Source organism: Somniosus microcephalus, chromosome 31 (assembly GCF_052327205.1).
Source record: "Somniosus microcephalus isolate GS21.2 chromosome 31, FLI_Smic_1.0, whole genome shotgun sequence".
In the NCBI taxonomy this organism is placed as follows: Eukaryota; Metazoa; Chordata; class Chondrichthyes; order Squaliformes; family Somniosidae; genus Somniosus; species Somniosus microcephalus.
The window spans coordinates 8115806-8140782 of record NC_141017.1 but is presented as its reverse complement, the minus strand read 5'-3'; the positions used below and the strand labels follow the sequence as shown (position 1 = coordinate 8140782).

The 24977-nt window shown below is 53.2% G+C and overlaps 1 protein-coding gene across 22 annotated transcripts in view; it reads left to right on the top strand.

The window, feature by feature from the left end:
* The window catches only part of pnpla6 (patatin-like phospholipase domain containing 6), a 194259-nt gene that overhangs the window by 55827 nt on the left and 113455 nt on the right, over positions 1 to 24977 (top strand). For 20 of the 22 annotated variants that reach the window (XR_015074306.1, XM_085971499.1, XM_085971497.1 and 17 more), the window contains 6 exons: positions 2030 to 2110; positions 8167 to 8302; positions 17946 to 18359; positions 20885 to 20971; positions 21919 to 22025; positions 24058 to 24222. Coding sequence is in view for 21 of the 22 variants with exons in the window: in XM_085971499.1 (XP_085827625.1) it covers positions 2030 to 2110; positions 8167 to 8302; positions 17946 to 18359; positions 20885 to 20971; positions 21919 to 22025; positions 24058 to 24222 (990 nt within the window). In the remaining variant the exon portion in view is untranslated. The remainder of the gene's footprint in view (positions 1 to 2029; positions 2111 to 8166; positions 8303 to 17945; positions 18360 to 20884; positions 20972 to 21918; positions 22026 to 24057; positions 24223 to 24977) is intronic. The other 2 variants (XM_085971506.1, XM_085971504.1) reach the window with 1 other exon arrangement.

The window sequence follows — 24977 nt, the reverse complement described above, 5'->3', positions numbered from 1 at the left end:
TGCCACTCTACTGTGGTTGCCCTCGACCGTGTCCGTTCTATCTTCTGCCCTCACCCCTGCCCCTCCCTCCCGGAGCCACGATAGGGTTCCCCTTGTCCTCACCTTTCACCCCACCAGCCTCCACATTCAACGGATCATCCTCCGCCATTTCCGCCACCTCCAACGCATCTTCCCCTCCCCTCCCCTTTCAGCATTTCATAGGGACCGCTCCCTCAGACACCCTAGTCCACTCCTCTATCAACCCCAGCACCCCTTCCCCTTCGCCCGGCACCCAGCACTCACCGTCTTGCTGAAATCATCACGGATGTGGATCAATGACATGCCATGCGCTTAAGTGGCTTTCAGACCCATTGCTCACCTGTGCTGTCCCCTTAACGTGCTCGAGTGAAGGCGAGAGTCAAACTCACAGCATCACTGCCTTACCACAAATCTGCTACAAATGGACACTTTGCGATTCAGCAAGAAAACACTGCGATGGCCCCACAAGCCACAGAATTCCCGTTCAAGCGCAGGAGATGCAACACCTTCCCTTATACCTCCCCCCTTCCCACTGTCCAGGGCCCCAAACACCCCTTCCAGGTGAAACAGCGATTTACTTGTACTTCTTGCAATCTAGTATACTGTATTCGCTGCTCACGATGCGGTCTCCTCTACATTGGGGAGACCAAACGCAATCTAGAGCCGTCTTTTGTCTCCACTGTCCTATCACCATCTCGTCTCGTTTTGAATACCTCTTAATGTCTCTTCACTTCTTTTGTTCTCTTCCCAGCCCTGCCTTCGATCTATTTCATTTCCTTTCCAGTTTTGAAAAAGGGTTAGACCCGAAACATCGACTCTAATTTTCTCCACGGATGTTGCCTGGCCTGCTGAGTTTTTCCAGCATTTTTTGTTATTAATGTTTTATACAGTTGAAGCATAACCTCCCTGCTCTTGTATTCTATGCCACGGCTAATAAAGGAAAGTATCCCGTATGCCTTCTTAACCACCTTCTCTACCTGCCCTGCTACCGCCCGGGATCTGTGGACATGCACTCCAAGGTCCCTCTGTTCCTCTACACTTCTCAATATCCTACCATTTATGGTGTATCCCAAGTGTTGCACCGAGGTGGGAGAATGAGGGGCGACGATCAAAGCTTTGGAAGGCGGGGCGGTGGGAGAGAGATAACAAGACGGAGGAGTTTACAGAGTGTGTTGCAGAGTGTGGAGATGAGACAGCCGGTGGCTCTGTCTACAGAAGATGGAAGAGAGAGAGGTGCCAAGGAGGTTGCAGAGATGGGGCGGGGGGTCAGGACATGGAGTGACTTGTAGATGATAAGGATGTTTTGGAGGATCGGGAGCCAAGGGAGTATTGGCGAGGACAAGAGTGGGATGATAGGGGAGTGCGGTATAGTCATGAACAACAGAGTTTTGGGTAAGTTGTAGTTTCGATAATGATCAGGCTGGAGAAGATGAGGGCATGGATGGCCATTTCCGCAGTAATGGGGATTAAAATCATGTGTTCATTGGAAAATGCAATTTCACTTTCGTTGCTCAATATGGCAGTTTCTTTACTCTGTCCCTCTAGTTTGCTAAAGTGAATATGTTGAATTCAGATTTCTCAGCCAGATTAGAAGAGTACCCTTCCTTATTGCACAATTCTGTGGCTTGTGGGGCCATCGCAGCAGAATCGCAAAGTGTCCATTTGCAGCAGATTTGTGGTAAGGCGGTGACGCTGTGAGTTTGACTCTCGCCTTCACTCGAGCACGTAAGGGGGCAGCACAGGTCAGCAATGGGTCTGAAAGCCATTTGAGCGCATGGCGTGTCATTGATCCACATCTGTGGTGGTTTCAGCAAGACGGCGAGTGCTGGATGCAGCAGACAGCTGCCCAGCCGCATCGTTTGGTCTCTTCACATGTGGTTGAAATCAGTCAGGAGCACCGCCCCCACCCCGAGCAATATGCAAACATGAATTTGCTCCTTTTTCAGTCTGCGGTAGTTAATTGTACCGAAGGTAGACTTATGCTGTTTAATTCTCTCTCCATCTCTACCAGATCATCATGGTGCGGCTGCAGAGAGTGACATTCGTGGCTTTGCATAACTATCTGGGCCTGACCAATGAGCTCTTCATTCAGGTGACTGTCCTAACATTCTCTGTGTTCAGAAACCTGTGGCTATACGCTGGAATTTCTGTGGGGGTTCTTCCTGATTGCTCTCTGTAACTTCGGCGTAATGCCTGGAGAATCCGTTTTTTGGGGATTTCAGGGACTCCCCCATCCCGTGGGAAACTCAGTTAGTGTAGGAAATCCTCTCTCATCCTTTCTCTCGGTAGTGGAATGTGACCCAATGCCACTTGATTACAAGATCCAGACACCCACTGACCTGCACCCTGTACAATGATGGTAGAATGGAAGTTTACAGTCTCACTGCTGGCCTGCAGGATGTGGCACATGTACAGACAGGGTCGGAGCATGGGAGTGCTGTCCGCTCTTTTAGCGCCAGTATGGTTGCGGAATACTCTCGGCAGAGGCTCACCACAATGTTGCATTCTACTGAGGTCTTCCTTACTTGGCAAAATGGATTAATATTGTACACGACAAAGGTGCACTATGACATGAATCAACTGAGCGGCATGTGGGTGGCGCTGTCCAGGGAGAGTATAAATGCTCGGGCACGGGCCCAGCTTGTGCAGGACATTCTTAACAGGAACTAGTGAAGGACACAACTGGACCTCCATGTTGTAAAACAGTTGATTAAAGCTTTGTTTAATGCTTAGACCAAGTGCCTAGTAGTTTTCTTACATCACACAGGATATAAGGTTGGCCATCCTAACCCACCCCGTGCAGTGTGATCGACATTAGCATTTAGTTGAAAGTAAAGCTTGAAACATAATGTGGGATCGGAGTTTGACCTTTTCTGTAGACTGAAGATTGCTGGTGGCAGGGAGAGGGTAGTGGCGGGCGGGAGGAGTATAGTGACAGCCGCTGGTGGGAGGAGTATAGTGACAGCTACTGGCGGGAGGAGTATAGTGACAGCTACTAGTGGGAGGAGGATCGTGACAGGTACTGGCGGGAGGAGTATAGTGACAGCTACTGGTGGGAGGAGTATAGTGACAGCTACTGGTGGGAGGAGTATAGTGACAGCTACTGGTGGGAGGAGGATCGTGACAGGTACTGGTGGGAGGAGTATAGTGACAGCCGCTGGTGGGAGGAGGATAGTGACAGCTACTGGTGGGAGGAGGATCGTGACAGGTACTGGCGGGAGGAGTATAGTGACAGCCGCTGGTGGGAGGAGTATAGTGACAGCTACTGGCGGGAGGAGTATAGTGACAGCTACTGGCGGGAGGAGTATAGTGACAGCTACTGGCGGGAGGAGTATAGTGACAGCTACTGGTGGGAGGAGGATCGTGACAGGTACTGGTGGAAGGAGGATAGTGACAGCTACTGGTGGGAGGAGGATCGTGACAGGTACTGGTGGAAGGAGGATAGTGACAGCTACTGGTGGGAGGAGGATCGTGACAGGTACTGGTGGAAGGAGGATAGTGACAGCTACTGGTGGGAGGAGGATCGTGACCGCTACTGGCGGGAGGAGTATAGTGACAGCTAGTGGTGGGAGGAGTATAGTGACAGCTACTGGTGGGAGGAGTATAGTGACAGCTAGTGGTGGGAGGAGTATAGTGACAGCTACTGGTGGGAGGAGGATAGTGACAGCTACTGGTGGGAGGAGGAGTATAGTGACAGCTGCTGGTGGGAGGAGTATAGTGACAGCTTCTGGTGGGAGGAGTATAGTGACAGCTACTGGTGGGAGGAGGATAGTGACAGCTACTGGTGGGAGGAGGATAGTGACAGCTACTGGTGGGTGGAATATAGTGACAGCTACTGGTGGGAGGAGTATAGTGACAGCTAGTGGTGGGAGGAGTATAGTGACAGCTACTGGTGGGAGGAGGATAGTGACAGCTACTGGTGGGAGGAGGAGTATAGTGACAGCTGCTGGTGGGAGGAGTATAGTGACAGCTTCTGGTGGGAGGAGTATAGTGACAGCTACTGGTGGGAGGAGGATAGTGACAGCCACTGGTGGGAGGAGGATAGTGACAGCTACTGGTGGGAGGAGTATAGTGACAGCTTCTGGTGGGAGGAGTATAGTGACAGCTACTGGTGGGAGGAGGATAGTGACAGCCACTGGTGGGAGGAGGATAGTGACAGCTACTGGTGGGAGGAGTATAGTGACAGCTTCTGGTGGGAGGAGTATAGTGACAGCTACTGGTGGGTGGAATATAGTGACAGCTACTGGTGGTGGGAGTATAGTGACAGCTACTGGTGGGAGGAGTATAGTGACAGCTACTGGTGGGGGGAGGAGCAGGATAGTGACAGCTACTAGTGGGAGGAGTATAGTGACAGGTACTGGTGGAAGGAGGATAGTGACAGCTACTGGTGGGAGGAGTATAGTGACAGCTACTGGTGGGAGGAGGAGTATAGTGACAGCTGCTGGTGGGAGGAGTATAGTGACAGCTACTGGTGGGAGGAGTATAGTGACAGCTACTGGTGGGAGGAGGATAGTGACAGCCACTGGTGGGAGGAGGATAGTGACAGCTACTGGTGGGAGGAGTATAGTGACAGCTTCTGGTGGGAGGAGTATAGTGACAGCTACTGGTGGGAGGAGGATAGTGACAGCCACTGGTGGGAGGAGGATAGTGACAGCTACTGGTGGGAGGAGTATAGTGACAGCTTCTGGTGGGAGGAGTATAGTGACAGCTACTGGTGGGTGGAATATAGTGACAGCTACTGGTGGTGGGAGTATAGTGACAGCTACTGGTGGGAGGAGTATAGTGACAGCTACTGGTGGGAGGAGTATAGTGACAGCTACTGGTGGTGGGAGGATAGTGACAGCTACTGGTGGGAGGATGATGGTGACAGCTACTGGTGGGAGGAGTATAGTGACAGCTACTGGTGGTGGGAGGATAGTGACAGCTACTGGTGGGAGGATGATGGTGACAGCTACTGGTGGGGGGAGGATAGTGACAGCTACTGGTGGGAGGAGGATAGTGACAGCTACTGGTGGGAGGATGATAGTGACAGCTACTGGTGGGGGGAGTATAGTGACAGCTACTGGTGGGAGGATGATAGTGACAGCTACTGGTGGGAGTATAGTGACAGCTACTGGTGGGAGGAGGATAGTGACAGCTACTGGTGGGGGGAGGATAGTGACAGCTACTGGTGGTGGGAGTATAGTGACAGCTACTGGTGGGAGGAGTATAGTGACAGCTACTGGTGGGAGGTGTATAGTGACAGCTACTGGTGGGGGGAGGATAGTGACAGCTACTGGTGGTGGGAGTATAGTGACAGCTACTGGTGGGAGGAGTATAGTGACAGCTACTGGTGGGATGAGTATAGTGACAGCTACTGGTGGGAGGAGTATAGTGACAGCTACTGGTGGGAGGAATATAGTGACAGCTACTGGTGGGGGGAGGAGGAGGATTGTGACAGCTGCTGGTGGGAGGAGGATAGTGACAGCTGCTGGTGGGAGGAATATAGTGACAGCTACTGGTGGGAGGAGTATAGTGACAGCTACTGGTGGGAGGAGTATAGTGACAGCTACTGGTGGGAGGAGTATAGTGACAGCTACTGGTGGGAGGAGTATAGTGACAGCTACTGGTGGGAGGAGGATAGTGACAGCCACTGGTGGGAGGAGGATAGTGACAGCTACTGGTGGGAGGAGTATAGTGACAGCTACTGGTGGGAGGAGTATAGTGACAGCTACTGGTGGGAGGAGTATAGTGACAGCTACTGGTGGGGGGAGGATAGTGACAGCTACTGGTGAGAGGAGGATAGTGACAGCTATTGTTGGGAGGAGGATAGTGACAGCTACTGGTGAGAGGAGGATAGTGACAGCTATTGGTGGGAGGAGGATAGTGACAGCTACTGGTGGGGGGAGGAGTATAGTGACAGCTATTGATGGGGGGAGTATAGTGACAGCTGCTGGTGGGAGGAGTATTGTGACAGCTACTGGTGGGAGGAGTATAGTGACAGCTACTGGTGGGAGGAGTATAGTGACAGCTACTGGTGGGAGGAGTATAGTGACAGCTACTGGCGGGAGGAGGATAGTGACAGCTACTGGTGGGAGGAGGATCGTGACAGCTACTGGCGGGAGGAGTATAGTGACAGCCACTGGCGGGAGGAGGATAGTGACAGCTACTGGCGGGAGGAGTATAGTGACAGCTACTGGTGGGAGGAGTATAGTGACAGCTACTGGCGGGAGGAGGATAGTGACAGCTACTGGTGGGAGGAGGATAGTGACAGCTACTGGTGGGAGGAGGATAGTGACAGCTACTGGTGGGAGGAGTATAGTGACAGCTACTGGTGGGAGGAGTATCGTGACAGCTACTGGCGGGAGGAGTATAGTGACAGCTACTGGTGGGAGGAGGATAGTGACAGGTACTGGCGGGAGGAGGATAGTGACAGCTACTGGTGGGAGGAGGATAGTGACAGCTTCTGGCGGGAGGAGTATAGTGACAGCTACTGGTGGGAGGAGGATAGTGACAGCTACTGGTGGGAGGAGTATAGTGACAGCTACTGGTGGGAGGAGGATAGTGACAGCTACTGGTGGGAGGAGGATAGTGACAGGTACTGGTGAGAGGAGGATAGTGACAGGTACTGGTGAGAGGAGGATAGTGACAGCTACTGGCGGGAGGAGGATAGTGACAGCTACTGGTGGGAGGAGGATAGTGACAGCTACTGGTGAGAGGAGTATAGTGACAGCTACTGGTGAGAGGCAGTGGGTGCTGGAAGTTGGCGAGACAATTCACAGCAACTGGAAGTGCCACTGTTTCCTTTTTCACCGGTGAAAGTAATCGGAAACGAGCAGCACTGAGAACCTGCAAGATAACCAAGCCAGACGTGCATGCCAAGCTTTGGGTGGTGTGACGCACTTCTTCACTTATACAGAAAGAAGATGGCTTCCCCCATCTCGGTTCCCTCTTGATAAGGTGCAGAGTGAACGCTGCGTGCTCGCCCACAGGGAATGGGAAAATCTCAGAGTGCCCCTCTGGGCTGATTTGGGGATGGGGGGGCGCGCTAGCAATGGTTAGGGGGCCGGAGAAGGTCACTCCCCTATCCTCGGTGAAAGTTAAGGCACTTGAGGTTTCCCATGAACGTCTCCCCACCCACCGCACTCCAGCCATCAGTATCCCATCCCTGTTAAAGATGTGTTTGTGTGTGGAAAACGGACGAAGCAATCCAGTGGAAGAACTGGCAGCGAGGATCTGCTGTGTAAATGGAGTTGGTCAGTGGGTGCAAATGAATCCAAGTGCTTCTAGTGATCCTTTTTAAAAGGTGTAAATGAGTATTTTCAGAAGTGAATTGTAATTGATGGGTGTACACAGAAAATGGTTTGTGGAGTGAATAATTTCAAATGTTAACTTATCTTGGGACGTGCTTTTGCTCAGGTTCCATATTAACAACGTGAATCATACAACCCCCTCTAATTTAACGTGTGCAATAACTGGCACAACAGTAGTCCAGCAAATGACAGACCATCAGGTAATGGCCTGATCGACTGTCTCCCATTTTAAAGCAAAATACTGCGGTTGTTGGAAATCTGAAATATAAGCAGAAAATGCTGGAAACTCTCAGCAGGTCAGGCAGCTTCTGTAGAGAGAGAGAATGTTTCAGGTCGATGACCTTTCATTAGAAGGATCTGACAAAATATCATCGACCTGAAACGTTAATTCTCTTTCTCTCTCTCCACAGATGCTGCCTAACCCGCTGTGAGTTTCCAGCATTTTCTGTTTATATCTCCCATTTTAAGTTGGTTCCTCGACATCTCCCCATTTTCTCTTCGTTTCCTCTCTAACGTCTCCGTGTGCCATGTACCCTTGGCGTGCGGCCTACTCTGCCTGCCCATTCGGAGAGACGCAGCAGTGACCCAGGGTGAGTATCCGTTTGGGGAGAGCGCCTTTCTCCCGTTGGGCGGGGATCAGTAGCTGACCGTGGAAAGGCGGGCACAGCCAGTCAGGAAGGCAGGACGTGTGTGCCCAGCCCCAAGCGCCCTTTCCATTGGAGCTGCTGTGACTGGCTCCACGGGTGGCAGTGCTGGTTTACTAACTCGGTGGTGGATCTGGGACCCAGCTCGCTGTTCATGTAAAGGGATTGGCTCCGCTGATATTTGAGTAAGCGTGCCCTGTGTTTAATGATAGGAGAGCCAGCCGTCGCGCCTGGCGGCCCAGCCGAGCTGCACCTCCCGGACGAGCCCCGTGCGACACAGGCGTTTCATTAGCATGTCGGTAGCTGATGATCAGAAGGAAACTGCTGGGAGGCCGAATCCTGATCCAGGTGGGTGGTCTGCAATTTGCCGGTTCTTGTCGCTATGTTATAGTGATTTAACGATGTAGATATTATAATTTTGTTTCAGCAGCCTGTTTGCATCATTTGACTTGTCAACTTTTTCCCCATTCTAATTCCCTTTGTCCACATTTAATATGGGATTTGCCTTTGTAAATTTGTCACATAATCTGGCCACTGGGCGGCTTTGAGCCCCGTCTGCGATCGTGCTTGGAACAGTCCCTCTCTGGAACGGTGTACATCAGAACATAAGAAATAGGAGCAGGAGTCGGCCATACAGCCCCTCGAGCCTGCTCCGCCATTCAATAAGATCATGGCTAATCATCGACCTCAACTCCACTTTCCCGCCATATTCCTTGATTCCCTTAGTGTCTACAAATCTATCGACCTCGATCCTGAATATACTCACCGATCCTCTGACCATCATTGCCTAAGGTTACCGTGGACTGTGATTTAACTTTGTTAAATGCTTTTTACTTTTGAGTGGTTCTTCTGTTATTACAAGTTCCTAATTGAAGAAAGTTGCCAGTTTTTTGTGGCTCTTGGGCTGTTCCACTGCCCCAGTGCTCTCCTCCTCCATCAACCCTTCACAGTGCCTACAGCCACCATCTGGCCCACACCCTGTTCACCGGCCTCCCCGAGCCAGCCTGGCTGCCCTTCGCTCTCTGTCCTGGGGATCCATCTGCTCCACTTGTGCGACCTGTTCCTTGCTGTTCCCACTGCTCAGCAGAGATACGGGTGGCGGGGTGTCGGCAGACGGGCGGCGGGGAGCCGGAGGGCAGACGGGCGGGCTCGCGGGGTTAGGGTCGAAAGGTCAGACCTGGACCGTGTTGGACCCCCGAAGATATTGGTGTAGGGGGAATTGACTGCGCGAGGTTAGATTCTTAAATCTAAACTATTATTATACAAAGGCCTTTACTCAGCATGGGGTTGGTGGCAGTTAATGCTCGTGGATGAAATACAAGCCCACAGTCTGAGCACAACTTCCAGACACCGTTCCAGATCTTGGCTTCTTGACCAGCAGCACAGAGCATGAACTTTACACTTAAAATGCACGTTTAGTAACTTTATTGCACTGGTGTGGAGATCCATACCTTCACTCTTGAAAGAAACCAAATCTATACGATAACGGGAGGGATTTTATTTAATCGCAAGGCATTATAACTCGTGCACAACTTCATTACTTCTGGCCATTCTCGAATCAGTTGCATAGGCCAGTGTTCGTACTCTGTTTCCCATAAACATGGGTGTGTGCTGGCTACAGTGCATGATTTTTCTTGTGTTTTTTAATCCTAGCATTGGCACGTTACTGCTCAAGGGAATTAGGGGAAATGGAAACAATTGGAAATAAAGCTCGGAACAATTATATGAAATATAATTACTGCTTCTGTACAGCAGCTGCAATGTTTGCTAAACAGCTGGTAGGTTTCATACAACCATTATATGTACGCTGACAACACCCAGCTCGACCTCGCCACCGCCTCTCTCGACCCCTCCACTCTCTAAATTGTCAGACTGCTCGTCCGACATGGATGAGCAGAAATTTCCTCCGACAAAATATTGGGAAGACCGAAGCCATTGACTTTGGTCCCGCCACAAACTCCGTTCCCCAGCCACCGACTCCATCCCTCTCCCTGGCAACTGTCTGAGGCTGAACCACACTGTTCGCAACCTTGGTGTTGTATTTGACCCTGAAATGAGCTTCCGAGCACATATCCGTGCCATCACTAAGACCCCCTATTTCCACCTCTGTAACATCGCCCGTCTCCGCCCCTGCCTCAGCTCATCCGCTGCTGAAACCCTCATCCATGCCTTTGTTACCTCGAGACTTGACTATTCCAACGCACTCCTGGCTGGCCTCCCACATTCCACCCTCTCTAAACTTGAGGTCATCCAAAACTTTGCTGCCTGTGTCCTAACTCGCACCAGGTCCCCTTCACCCATCACCCCTGAGCTCGCTGACCTACACTGGCTCCCGGTTGAGCAACGCCTCGGTTTTTTAAAATTCTCATCCTCGTGTTCAAATCCCTCCATGGCCTCCCCACTCCCTATCCCTGTAACCTCCTCCAGCCCTACAACCCTCCAAGATACCCGTCCTCCAATTCTGGCCCCTTGCGCAACCCCGATTTTAATCGCTCCATCATTGGCGGCCGTGCCTTCAGCTGCCGGGGCCGTAAGCGCTGTATAAATGCAAGTTGTCGCATGAAATAGGGGTCCTATAATGTACTCATTATATTGAGCATTGCTGGCTCTCGGCTGCCTTCTGGCCTTCCCACTCTCTCCTCCCTCTCCAGAGCAAGTTCGGGGGGGGGGGGGGTGTGGTGTGGGGGTTGGGGGGGGGGGCAATCTTGGCCCGGTGGGCTTGGGGAAGGGAAGGAAGCAGCAGAGGCAGCTGTGAACGGGTGGTCTGGGTCTGGATGTGTATCGTGGATTGCCTTGGTGTAATGGGGCCCCCCACGTATTGTTTGCTGAAAAGGATGGCACACAGAACCAGAAACCCTTTGCATAATAATGCCTTAAGGAAACTCTGTTGTTCCCACTAGTTGTTTCGTCAACATTGCAGCTGAAGTATAGAAGCAGGTAGACAGGGGGATTACCATTCTCATTTGCCTAATATTGTGACCTTTTCACTGAATGAGACTTTGCATAAACCGTGCCATTTCTAGCATTTCCTTTTGATCCGTTTTGCCTAGCCTGCCATTACTGCACAGTAAGTCTCGATCATTCGAGCTCAGTAATTGTAAACTCATCTCATTTGATGCTGGACACATTTTGGATGTAGTTACAGCAATTATAAAACAACATGCTTTTTAGCTTTTCAGTTTGAAAAAAGGTTTATCGCTGAGTGAATACTCGCAAAATAGCCCAGTGACCGTTCACACAACAGTGAACCGCACCTTTCTAATAAAACCGACTTTAATAAAGCAAGGTACAGTCTGCTGCGGATCCAGGTTTATTCACTGGAAAGGTTCATTCAGATAGCGGGTCTATTTTTGAGCAAGATGTGAAAGGCTTTCTCCCACGGGTGTTGCTGGCACGAGCTGATCCCCACCCCCGTGGCATTGCTGGTGGTTAGTCTGGGATGGGATGCTCTATTGCGATGTTCGGCTGCTGCCTAGGCCCCACATGATCACGATCCACCCTTGGCCACCGCCTTTTCCTCATTTTATGAAGGGAGGGAATTGACTGACTTGATTTTTTTAAATTCATTTTTATGGGATGTGGACGTCGCTGGCAAGGCCGGCATTTATTGTCCATCCCTAGTTGCCCTTTGAGAAGGTGGTGGTGAACCGCCTTGAACCGCTGCAGCCCGTGTGGTGAAGGTGCTCCCACAGTGCTGTTAGGGAGGGAGTTCCAGGATTTTGACCCAGCGACGATGAAGGATCGGCGATATACTTCCAAGTCAGGATGGCGTGTGACTTGGAGGGGAACTTGGAGGTGGTGGTGTTCCCATGCGCCTGCTGCCCTTGTCCTTCTAGGTGGAAGATGTCGCGGGTTTGGGAGGTGCTGCCGAAGAAGCCTTGGCGAGTTGCTGCAGTGCATCTTGTAGATGGTACACACTGCAGCCACGGTGCGACAGTGGTGGAGGGAGTGAATGTTTAAGGTGGTGGATGGGGTGCCAATCAAATGGGCTGCTTTGTCCGGGATGGTGTCGAGCTTCTTGAGTGTTGTTGGAGCTGCGCTCATCCAGGCAAGTGGAGAGCATTCCATCACACTCCTGACTTGTGCCTTGTAGATGGTGGAAAGGCTTTAGGGAGTCGGGAGGTGAGACACTCGCCGCAGAATACCTAGCCTCTGACCTGCTCTTGGTGCCACAGTATTTATCCCTCCTTGTACTCCGCACCATCCACACGCCCCTATTCCCCTGTCCACCCCACTTCCTATCGCAACCGACCTTGGAAAAAACTCTGCAGAGTCGTTTGCAACTGCACTTGAAAACTCCCAAGTCCCTTAACTCCACCCTTGATCCCAGCTAAACTGTCTCTCTCTCCCATCCCTGTCGTTGCCCGGTGCAGCCCCAATCGTCACTCCCTCGAGTCCGACGGGCACTGACTTGTGTATATCTGACCTCCTGTGTCGCAGCCCCCATGGTCTGGGAGCTGCAATGCAGAGTGACGTCTGTTCTTTCCCGTTCTGCCACCAGAGCTGTAGTCTGTGCCTCTAGAAGTGGAGACACCGACTGGCCCCTGACTGCATCTTTGCTGGCGATTTACTGCAGGGTCCAGTGACGCTGTCACTTGCCCCACTGCTGCCTGCAACCAAGACAAAAGCATCTGTGATGCTGCCACAGAGGACAGCTGTGGACCCGAGAGTCGCACCTTCGGAGACTGACCCCTGAGCTTGTACGTCAGCGCGATGCTCCTCGCACAGCCTTCGTTTCCTGGGAGTGCTCGTGAGTTCTGGGTCCTGCGACACCAGCCCCGTGCAGCCTGCTCCTCGACCTCTGCTGGGAAGGTGCCAGCTCCTCACTGACACTGTCTAATTACCGGCGGGTGAAAGTATCTGAGCTGGTGCCTGAGTGAAGAAGCAAGTGCTGCAGGGCGTGAGTAGGAGGGGGGTTGGGCCAGCGCAGGAAAAACTCGTGAGCGGGGTGCAGTCTGCCATCATCTCCCCGTTGATTATCCTCCTCCTCAGCACTGTCATGGTTAACAAGGCACTGGTTGCATCTCTTGTTTCGCCATCACAGAAACCCCACAGTGCAGATAGAGGCCATTTCGGCCCATCGAGCCTGCACCGACACATATCCCACCCGATCCCCGTAACCCCTACACCAACACATATCCCACCTGATCCCCGTAACCCCTACACCAACACACATCCCACCCTATCCCCGTAACCCCACGTATTTAATCCCCCTAACACTAAGGGTCAATTTATCAGAGCCAATCATCCTAACCCGCACATCTTTGGACTGTGGGAGGAAACCGGAGCACCCGGAGGAAACCCACGCAAACACGGGGAGAATGTGCAAACTCCACACAGACATCTTCCTCCTCCTGTGTCTCCTGTTGCTGTGGTGGATCTGCAGGACAGAAGGGTAGAAGCCAGTGTAGGTGTTCAGTCACTAACCTGGCACTGGCAGGTGTGTGTGTGATATATGAAGGAAGGGGTTTCAGTGTTGCACATGTAAATAATTGCTGTTAGCATAGCTGGGTAGCCAATGTGCCCAATCTGGAGTGAGAACTCCCCTTTACCAGAGTGCTTTGGGAAGAGTTAGTTGTATGAGTGTTGCTTTAAGAGGGTGAAGAGTGGTGCCCAGGGTGAGCAAGGAAGGGAAGGCAGAGTGGTCAGTGTGTTAACCCGGGTCGAACTTCCTGCAGCACTGGTGGGCAGTCCTGGGAGTGAGAGTTGGCACTCAGTGCCAGTGGCACCTCTCCTGGCAGGCTTTCTGTCTCATTCAGTCTCCTGATGGAAGTCAGACCAGACAAATTCTGTGTTCCTATGTGCCTGCTGCCGTGTTCGGCTGCTTGTTCCAGCGGTCCCTGCTGTCGACATTCTAAAAAGATTGAGACGTGCAGTGAAGCTCTGCGAGTCCACTGAGTGAGCCGAGCACGGCTCCTTCCTTGCCTGGTTGTTCCCCAGTCTGCTGCTGCGGTGTGAAGGCTGCAGTGTCTTTTTAAAGGATCTTTCCATGCACCACCGCAGCTTGGCCCCATTTTACACCGGCTTTACACCAATCACTACTCCAATGAGCTGATCCCAGAAAAGCCTCGTGTAAATCCCTCTCCTCGCCACCGGAGAGAGGTCCTGATGGCCGAACAGCAGCACCACTTACCGAGTGGACATTCTCTCCCTTTGTTCATAGCGCCAAGCTTGGTGTGTTCGGGCCTATGATTCCAGCCTACACATCCCAAGTCCAGAGTTACAGGCACAGTAAGACTCGCCTGTAAAAAGCAAGGCTGTCCATCCAGTGGCTCGGAGGCTGCAAACCTTGGCAACCCAGCCCTCGAAGCCCAGGCACGGGAGTCATTTTGTGCTTGTACGTCTTGCGAGTTTGTCCTGTTTGAATTTCACGGCCCTGGAGGTTTGGAAAGGGCTGCTCTTGGGTTGCCTCGATGGTAGTTAAATCCCAATTTAGAATGTTTCATTATCAGCAACTTTTAATTTATTTTAATTAACTGGAACGTGGGTTTAAACCTCATGTGTGCTCCCTGAGGCCCCATGATTCACACCGATGCGGCCCACCCCTGCTGGAGAGAGTGTGGTCCATGTTGGGCACCTGGTGTCCGACCTCCGAGCACTTGAAATTGTTAAAGGCTGGTGCAGTGGCGGTGATGGGCCTCCAGATGTCAGTGTCGCGCTGCTTTCAAAGAGAAGGATGGAATCTAATTGCACCGGCCCGTTCCGCTGTCCATTCCTCAAATCCACGATCCAGCACCAGTCTGCATAGGCTCGAGTTTCAGAATCGTGGGGAAACCAGTGAAGGGAATTAAAGGTGTCTCATTATCGCTTTTTAGCAGCATGCTCTCTGGATGGATGCTGTTTTCAATGTATATATTTTATATGCGATTGTCCCCAAGTAGTTAACACACACTCTTACCAGCAGTCCCCAGAAACGCTGGTTAAAGGAGTGACCGGTGATTCTTCAATGGTGTTGGTAAGGGGGAAATGCTAGCCCGTGAAACAGAGAATACTGCCTGTCCTTAAACAGTGCCATTGGCTCTTTAACAGGTGGGACCTCGGTTTAACATCTTGTCTGTGGCAATGCAGCAGTCCTTCAGTATTGCAGGGGAGTGTTGTCCTAGTTTCGCTGCTTAAGTCCTGGGATGGGGCTCAAACCTGATCACTCGGCCATCTCACTCGTCCATTTTCAGTCTTGCTGTGGTTTCTGCTGAGGGAAATTCACCCTAACATTTTCAATGCAAATTCCTAACACCTCAGTGCCTGTTAGGAAAATAAGACGTGGGAATTTTATTATTAGAGCATATTAAAAATTAGAATACAGTACTACCAACGTTAGATAAAAATCTAATTTGTCAGGCTGCTTCTCCGACATCCAGTATCGGATGAGCAGTTTCCTCCAATTAAATATTGGGAAGACCTAAGCCATTGTCTTCGGTCCCTGCCACAAACTCTGTTCCCTAGACACCGACTCCATTCCTGCCCCTAGCCACTGTCTGAGGCTGAACCAGACAGTTCACAACCATGCCATCGTCTTTAACCCTGAGATGAGCTTCCGACCACACACCTTCTCCATCACCAAGACCGCCTATTTCCACCTCTAACATCACCCCGCCCCTGCCTCAGCTCATCCGCTGCTGAAACCCTCACCCATGCCTTTGTTACCTCTAGACTGGACTATTCCAACGCACTCCTGGCCGGCCTCCCACATTCTACCCTCTGTAAACGTGAACCCAGCCAACACTCTGTTGCCCGTGTCCTAACTCGCACCAAGTCCTCGTTCACTCATCACCCCTGTGCTCACTGACCTACACTGGCTGCCGGTTGAGCAACGCCTCAGTTTTTTAAATTCTCATCCTTGTTTTCAAATCCCTCCATGGCCTCGCCCCTCCCCATCTCTGAAACTTCCTCCAGCCCTACAACCCTCCAAGATACCCGTCCTCCAATTCTGGCCCCTTGCGCAACCCCGATTTTAATCGCTCCATCATTGGCGGCCGTGCCTTCAGCTGCCGGGGCCATAAGCGCTGTATAAATGCAAGTTGTTGTATGAAATAGGGGTCCTATAATGTACTCATTATATTGAGCATTGCTGGCTATCAGCTGCCTTCTGGCCATCCCACTCTCGCCTCCGTCTCCAGAGCAAGTTCGGGGCTCGGGAGGGGCGGGGGGGGGGCAATCTTGGCCCGGTGGGCTCGGGGAAGGGAAGGAAGCAGCAGAGGCAGCTGTGAACGGGTGGTCTGGGTCTGGATGTGTATCGTGGATTGCCTTGGTGTAATGGGGCACCCCACGTACTGTTTGCTGAAAAGGATGGCACACAGAACCAGAAACCCTTTGAATAACTATGCCTTAAGAAAACTCTGTTGTTCCCACTAGTTGTTTAGTCAACACTGCAGTTGAAGTACAGAAGCAGGTAGACAGGGGGATTACCATTCTCATTTGCCTAATATTGTGACCTTTTCACTGAATGTTGAGGAGACTTTGCATGAACAGTGCCATTTCTAGCATCATTTCCTTTTGATCAATTTTGCCTAGCCTGCTATTGCTGCACAGACTGACGGCGAGCGATTTCACCCACCCCTCTCGATCCCAGACTGATGGGTGATTTCACCCCCACCCCCGCGATCCCGTGCTGACGGGTGATTTCACCCCCGCGATCCCGTGCTGACGGGTGATTTCACCCCCGCGATCCCGTGCTGACGGGTGATTTCACCCCCGCGATCCCGTGCTGACGGGTGATTTCACCCCCGCGATCCCGTGCTGACGTCGGGTGATTTCACCCCCGCGATCCCGTGCTGACGTCGGGTGATTTCACCCCCGCGATCCCGTGCTGACGTCGGGTGATTTCACCCCCGCGATCCCGTGCTGACGTCGGGTGATTTCACCCCCGCGATCCCGTGCTGACGTCGGGTGATTTCACCCCCGCGATCCCGTGCTGACGTCGGGTGATTTCACCCCCGCGATCCCGTGCTGACGTCGGGTGATTTCACCCCCGCGATCCCGTGCTGACGTCGGGTGATTTCACCCCCGCGATCCCGTGCTGACGTCGGGTGATTTCACCCCCGCGATCCCGTGCTGACGTCGGGTGATTTCACCCCCGCGATCCCGTGCTGACGTCGGGTGATTTCACCCCCGCGATCCCGTGCTGACGTCGGGTGATTTCACCCCCGCGATCCCGTGCTGACGTCGGGTGATTTCACCCCCGCGATCCCGTGCTGACGTCGGGTGATTTCACCCCCGCGATCCCGTGCAGACGTCGGGTGATTTCACCCCCTCCCCCGCAATCCCGGACCGACGTCGGGTGATTTCACCCCCTCCCCCGCGATCCCGTGCCGACGTCGGGTGATTTCACCCCCTCCCCCGCGATCCCGTGCCGACGTCGGGTGATTTCACCCCCTCCCCCGCGATCCCGTGCCAACGTCGGGTGATTTCACCCCCTCCCCCGCGATCCCGTGCCGACGTCGGGTGATTTCACCCCTCCCCCGCGATCCCGGACTGATATTTATCCCTCCACCAACATCACTAAAACTGATTGGCTGCTGCATTTTCCTACGTTGCAACAGGGACTACACTTCCAAAAAACTTCATTGGCTGTAAAGCGCTTTGGGACGCTCCGAGGACATGGAAAGCGCTGGTCTGTCTTGTATATAATGTGTGATCGCCTGCCCCACCTGCTGGCGGTCTAGAGCCAGATGGTCTCTCTCACCTACCCCCACAACACCGCTTCACGCCCCCTCCCCTTTAGACACCCTATCCTGACTCGTGTCGCCCAGTGCACCTGGTCATACTGCAGCTCGCAGTATTAAAGTAAACTCACTGAAATATAGTAGAAAACGGAAACCTGCAGCAATCTGAGCCGCAGTGTCTGATTCTGCAAAATAATTTGAGTAGTTGGATTTGTGCTGAAGTATCTGTGAACCAGTGCTGTTTAAATTCGGTCGTGGAGTGCCAACTTTCACATCGCTTGGTGATAGCAGAATGGCAAGTTCACCTGTAACTTTCTCTTTTTGTAAAGGTGTAACCCTGGACCCTGCTTTAAAGGAAGCCCCTGACTTCCTGTACGTCAAAGTGTTCAGAGCAGAGTTCGAGTGTGAGGACCCAGTTAGCTTAGGGCACAAGAAAGCTGTGAGATGGCGTACCGCGCAGAAGGGAGAGCGCGCCAAGGCGACTAGGGAGAGGCAGACGTGTACGGAATTAGACAATCGGGATGGAGCTCGGTGTCGGGAAAGGTCAAGGTCAGAGGATTCAACAAGAGAGGAAATTGGCAAAAAGAAACGGGCGAAGAAAGCGGCAGAGAGACGAGTCACAGTCGCCACAGTCCAGCCCGTTGCTGCGGAGAGTGAAGTAATTCAGCTTGGCACAGCAACGAAACCAAGTGCCAGTGAGGGAAGCATTGATCTGGTGCTGCAGAAGCAAGAGAAGGGAGCAGGTCCATAACCTAGTAATGAAAGGCAAACTGCTGTAGATCAGTAACCTACCTGATAACTCCGCAGGGAAAGCTGTGTGACTGCGGTTTAACCAGTGGATCAGCTGAGGCCCCCCGAGGGAAACATGGATTACATTAAAAAAAAAACTACCAAACACTAAGATACAAATAGCGAGCGGGAGTGGAGAGGGGGAGCGTGGGGGGGGGGGAAGCGTGGAGAGTGGGGGGGGGGGGGAGCGTGGGGGGGGGGAGCGTGGAGAGTGGGGGGGGGAGCGTGGAGAGTGGGGGGGGGGAGCGTGGAGAGTGGGGGGGGGGAGCGTGGAGAGTGGGGGGGGGAGCGTGGAGAGTGGGGGGGGGGAGCGTGGAGAGTGGGGGGGGGGGAGCGTGGAGAGTGGGGGGGGGGAGCGTGGAGAGTGGGGGGGGGGGGGAGCGTGGAGAGTGGGGGGGGGGAGCGTGGAGAGTGGGGGGGGGGAGCGTGGAGAGTGGGGGGGGGGGAGCGTGGAGAGTGGGGGGGGGGAGCGTGGAGAGTGGGGGGGGGGGAGAGTGGGGGGGGGGGGGGAGAGTGGGGGGGGGGGGGAGAGTGGGGGGGGGGGGAGCGCGGAGAGTGGGGGGGGGGGAGCGCGGAGAGTGGGGGGGGGGGAGCGCGGAGAGTGGGGGGGGGGGGAGCGCGGAGAGTGGGGGGGGGCGCGGAGAGTGGGGGGGGGGAGCGCGGAGAGGGGGGGGGAGCGCGGAGAGTGGGGGGGGGGGAGCGCGGAGAGTGGGGGGGGGGGGAGCGCGGAGAGTGGGGGGGGAGCGCGGAGAGTGGGGGGGGGAGCGCGGAGAGTGGGGGGGGGAGCGCGGAGAGTGGGGGGGGGAGCGCGGAGAGTGGGGGGGGGAGCGCGGAGAGTGGGGGGGGGGAGCGCGGAGAGTGGGGGGGGGGAGCGCGGAGAGTGGGGGGGGGAGCGCGGAGAGTGGGGGGGGGGAGCGCGGAGAGTGGGGGGGGGAGCGCGGAGAGTGGGGGGGGGAGCGCGGAGAGTGGGGGGGGGAGCGCGGAGAGTGGGGGGGGGAGCGCGGAGAGTGGGGGGGGGGAGCGCGGAGAGTGGGGGGGGGAGCGCGGAGAGTGGGGGGGGGAGCGCGGAGAGTGGGGGGGGAGCGCGGAGAGTGGGGGGGGAGCGCGGAGAGTGGGGGGGGGGAGCGCGGAGAGTGGGGGGGGGAGCGCGGAGAGTGGGGGGGGGAGCGCGGAGAGTGGGGGGGAGCGCGGAGAGTGGGGGGGGGAGCGCGGAGAGTGGGGGGGGGGGAGCGCGGAGAGGGGTAGGGTGGGAGGGGGGGGTAGCGTGGGGAGGGGGGTAGCAGGGGGGAGGGGGGGGTAGCGTGGGGAGGGGGGTAGCGGGGGGAGGGGGTAGCGTGGGGAGGGGGAGGGGGGTAGCGTGGGGAGGGGGGGTAGCGTGGGGAGGGGGGGTAGCGTGGGGAGGGGGGGGTAGAGTGGGGGGTGGGGTGGAGAGGGGAGCGGTGGGGGGGGGGGAGCATGGGGGAGGGGAACGTGGAGGGTCTAGCGGCCCTGTCCCCGAGCTGGGTGCGGGTCGGGCGGCCCTGTCCCCGAGCTGGGTGCGGGTCTGGCGGCCCTGTCCCCGAGCTGGGTGCGGGTCTGGCGGCCCTGTCCCCGAGCTGGGTGCGGGTCTGGCGGCCCTGTCCCCGAGCTGGGTGCGGGTCTGGCGGCCCTGTCCCCGAGGTGGGTGCGGTTGTATTGACACAACAATGGTGTGAAGCAGTTTTCACTCCTGAGTGATCTGTCTTCACCCTGATGGTGACGATGCAGACTGTGAGTTCGCCGTTAGCAGGCTCTCCTTTCTGCTGGCATATTCGGGACCAGCCCCTATTTTTGTTGACTAATACAGGTAGACTATCCTTTATCCGAAAACCTCGGGACCAGCCGTGTTTCGGTTTTAGGAAAATTTCGGATTTCGGAAGGTGCGCGAAAACACTTAGGTTTTCAGAGGTAATTCGGTTTTCGGGAGTGCGGATAAAGGATACACTATCCCTTATCCGAAAGGGTGGGATAAATAACGACTAAATGCTGTAGTTACAGGGATAAATACTGTAGTACAGTTTATTTGTAAGGAAAACATTCGGCTTTCAGAGGTTTTCTGGTTTCGGATGTGCGGATAAAGGCTGGTACACTTACGCTGAGCGATTTCGGTTTTCAGAAGTGCGGAAAAATGCTACACTATCCCTTATCCGGCTAGGCCTGTAAGTCGTGCGCCACTCTCGTCATGTCGTGCGCACGACTTAACGCTGACCGAAAAAACCTTCGGTTCTTAGAGGGTTTCGGTTTTCGGAAGTCCGGATAAAGGGTAGTCTACCTGTAGCTGAATGTTTATTTTCAAATTGTACTTTAATTCTTTTCCTTGCTATTGTGATTGGCAAAAAATGTTCAATAATTCTCCCCACCCCGCAGCTGAAGCTGGGGACTCTGTGCTGAGGCAGCCAGTGTGATGTTGACCCTGTCGATGCCATTATTTATGCTGAATTCATTCTCTGTCTGTGTGCAGGAACTGAAGCACCAAAGGGAGTGACTTTGGAGAATAATCGGGGTGCGTTGCTGAGCCGCTGTATATCCATGCCAGTGGACATTTCAGGTAAGGCTACACTTCAACATGTTAGAAATTAGAATACTTCAAAGACCCAGAGCACAGATTTTAAGATATCGTCCATTAAAGAGCTCTCAGACTAACATTTGAATCTTCACACACCCAAACTTGCAATACATTTCGGGAAATTGCAAATAAAGTGCAGTAGTCCAGCTCTAGCTGCTCACTACTGCAAATCCAGTGCTTCCGAATGTACCCATTAAAGGGGAATATCAACATGTTATTTATTTTGATTGTCTCTCGCTCTCTCTCTGTCGCGCGCTCTGTGTGTGGCGCGCGCTCTGTCTCTCTCTCTTTCCCGCCCTCCTATGCTGGGTTCGAGTTCCACAGGCACCACCTAGTATCTCCCCAAGGAGCCACTCTTCGCAGGGTAGTGTACCCTGGACCGAGTGGCCCCGGACAGGACAGGAGGGATAGGCAGTGAGAAACTGACGCACCCCAGTTTAATCTGCTACACACAGTGAATGCCCCAGCTTTTGGAGCACAGAAGCATTTTGATTGAGAGTTTATATACACGTGTGTGTGTAAAAGCAGGTGCATCATATGGTTTGTCCTCGCGTGTAATGATGCCAGGCTTTGGGAGAGGCAGCCAGTGTGATGTGGCCAGCACAGTGCCACATTAAGAATGACTGACTGACTGGCTGCCGAATACCCACGAGACAGTATAGCCGTAGCATGAGAAGTTGCCTGATTAGCATCACAGACTCTCATCCATGAGGATCAGTTCCTTCATGTCCCTGTATTAATTACTGACGTCTAGTCTGCGAAGCCGTGGTTAGGGCAGTGATACTGGGTATGAACCTGTTGAAAGGCTGAATTTACTGCAAGATGCTGGAGGCTATAGTGTGGTGAATGACCTGCAGTGGAAATCGGGGTTAACATTCCACTCTACTAATAGAGGATAATGTAAAAATGTTGTGTTGCTGCTCTTTTAGGAATACAGAAAGGACTTTGTTCAGACTTCGACATGGCGTATGAAAGAGGGAGGATTTCAGTGTCCTTACAAGAGGAAATTCCACTTCACCACTCGTCCCTCAGCAGAGTAAGCATCATACTGTTCTGACTTGTATGTAATTATATAATGCACCCGTGAACCATCAGACTCCGGTGTGTAATTATTTATGCTCTAGATCCAGTGTGTGATCTTTTACGCCTTAAGGGTTTGCATTATGATGCCCCTTTATCCTGCGTCGCGCACAGGACTGGCTAGCAGACTGGCTGAACTACTCTTTGTAATTATTGTCAGTGAGGAATGTTCACTCACTGAAGTTGACCATTGGTTGTGTAATTCACAACCAGTGCTGGAGATGGCAGTACTGATACTGACTGGTGCTGAAGTGTGACGCGCAAGCTGTACTGACAGGCCCTGACTGACCGTACACGGGCTGCGATCCTGGTAGCTGTGCTGGGAACGTGTCCTCCAGCGCTGACCCTGCCAGTCTTTGTGCGGTCAGTGAGAGGGTACGTTGTTAATGAGATTCCGGTGCTGTCTGCTGGCCGGGGGTTCCACCCTCCGAGAAAATAGTTTTGCAGCCTCTTTGGAGCTCCCTCCCCAGCTGAGGTCCACTTGTGCCCTACTGGAAACATGTCTGTCGCATCTCACTGGACACGCTCTTCTCCATCCTTGCGATGGGGCACATACTGGGGAAACAAGTCCCTGCCGCTGCCTCCGCCTCCACATCACTGGCCTTGTTTCGAGTGGACAGAGTTTGTGCCCCCAAACAAGGCTCACTGGACGCTCTCGCGCCAGGCTGGGACCTCCTTGGTCTGTGCTCTTATTCTGTTTTTGCCAGTTTTCACGCTCGGCTCCTTCCCCTCCCCATTGTGCTGTTTTGTGCATTGACTTCTAGCTGGGTTACGGTTTCATACACAGCAGTTGCCCACTGCCACTTCACCCAAGTGGTCATTATTTATGAGACAGCCTGGGACAGTGAGTTGGCAGGCTATACCCACCCCTTGCCCCCCATGTTGGCATCACAGCCGAACCCGCCCTTGCCCAATGTCTGCATGTGCACTTGCAGCAAAGGTTGCTGAAGAGTGGAGCCCTGCCTGACCCCAGCCCCTCGCCTGATCCATGAATTCTGAGGCTGATTGAAGCTGCTGTGTCTGGTTCAGCTATCCGTTGGATAAACACTCGAGTCGCGCGGAGAGACTGTGCACTGCTCTTAAACATTTACAGAAATGGCATGTTTTAAATGCCAACCTATTTTCATTTTTAATTAATTACTCGGTGTTGCAAAAAGTAGCAGAGTGAAAGCACAGTATTAAATCGGAAGGGCCCTTAGCGATGCAGCCGCACAAGTGTATGGAGTGAGACCGTGTAGCTGTGAGCCCCTGGAATTGTCACTTTACATACGAACATACCAAGTAGGAGTAGGAGTAGGCCCCTCGAGCCTGCTCCGCCATTCAGTAAGATCATGGCTGATCCGATTACTCCACATTCCCGCCGACCCCCGATAACCTTTCAACCCCTTGCTTATCAAGAATCTATCTACCTCTGCCTTAAAAATATTCAAAGGCTCTGCTTCCACCGCCCTCTGAGGAAGAGAGTTCCAAAGACTCACGACTCTGTGAGAAAAAAATTCTCCTCATCTCTGTCTTAAATGGGCAACCCCTTATTTTTAAACAGTGACCCCTAGTTCTAGATTCTCCCACAAGAGGAAACATCCTCTCCACATCCACCCTGTCCAGACCACTCAGGATCTTATATGTTTCAATCAAGTCACCTCTTACTCTTCTAAACTCCAGTGGATACAAGCCTAGCCTGTCCAACCTTTCCTCATAAGACAACCCGCCCATTCCAGGTATTAGTCTAGTAAACCTTCTCTGAACTGCTTCCACTTTGCTTGGCGACAGGCACTTCCTGCAGGAAGAGGGGGCATATTGGCCATTCTGTGTCCCTCTAAGGGTTTCTCACGATCAGCCCTGGCCAGGGGCTGGGAGCAGCTTGAGAAATGGCGGGGGGGGTGGGTGGGTGGACGCGGGGGAGATGGATGGGCGCAGGGCATGGGGACATGAATGAAGTCTAAAGGTTCTGTCTTCCCTGGATAAATGTCATGCCTTGTCTCTACCAGTCTGCCCCACAGGAGACCCGGGAGCGCAAATCTGTGACATTGGGAGAGCCACCACTGTACCCTGAGGATGAGACAGACGACGTCTATGGGCCAGCTCAGGTCAAGCACGTTGGAGCCATTTTCGAGGAGGCAAAGCAGGAGCTCCTGAAGATGATGCGGATTGAGGTGGAGACTTGTTCATTTGTTACTGACCTTGTGTGCGTGTGTGAATGAGAATGTAAAGTTTTGAAGGATTTTCACAATAAATGTAGAGCATAAACCTCAGAACAAAAAAAACTGGACCAAGATTTGAACAGAAACCCCTACATATCTCGCCCTGTGGAGTCCTTCTGCATTTTTATCTTTGAGAGCAGTTTGAGTGGTTTTAGTTTTTTCCTGAGGTGGACGTGGTGTGCAGTGCTGCTAACTCCAGATACACATCTACCTGAACCCAGCTCTTGCTATTCATTCCCATTCTACAGAAATCCCGGATTGAGGTTATCTCAAGGGGGGCTGGAATGCAAAAGTGTGGCGGTTATGCGACAGTTGTATAAAGTTCTAGTTAGCCTGCGTCTGGGGTACCAGGTTCAGTTCTGGGCACCGCACCTCTGGTAGAATATATTGGCCTTGGAGGGGGTGCAGCGCAGATTCCTCGGAGTGATACCGGGGCTAAATTGTGAGGACAGATTAGATATTCCCTTGAGTAAAGAAGATTTAAGGTGTGATCTAATTGAGGTGTTTAAGATGATTAAAGGAGTTGATGGGGTCGAGAGAGAGAAACTATTTCCTTTGGTGAGGGAGTTCAGAACAAGGTGGCTTAACTTTAAAATTAGAGCCAGGCCGTTCCGGGGTGATGTCAGGAAGCACTTCCTCACACAAAGGGTATTGAAAATCGGGACTCTCCCCCTCAAAAAGCTGTTGAGGCCGGGGGTCAATTGAAA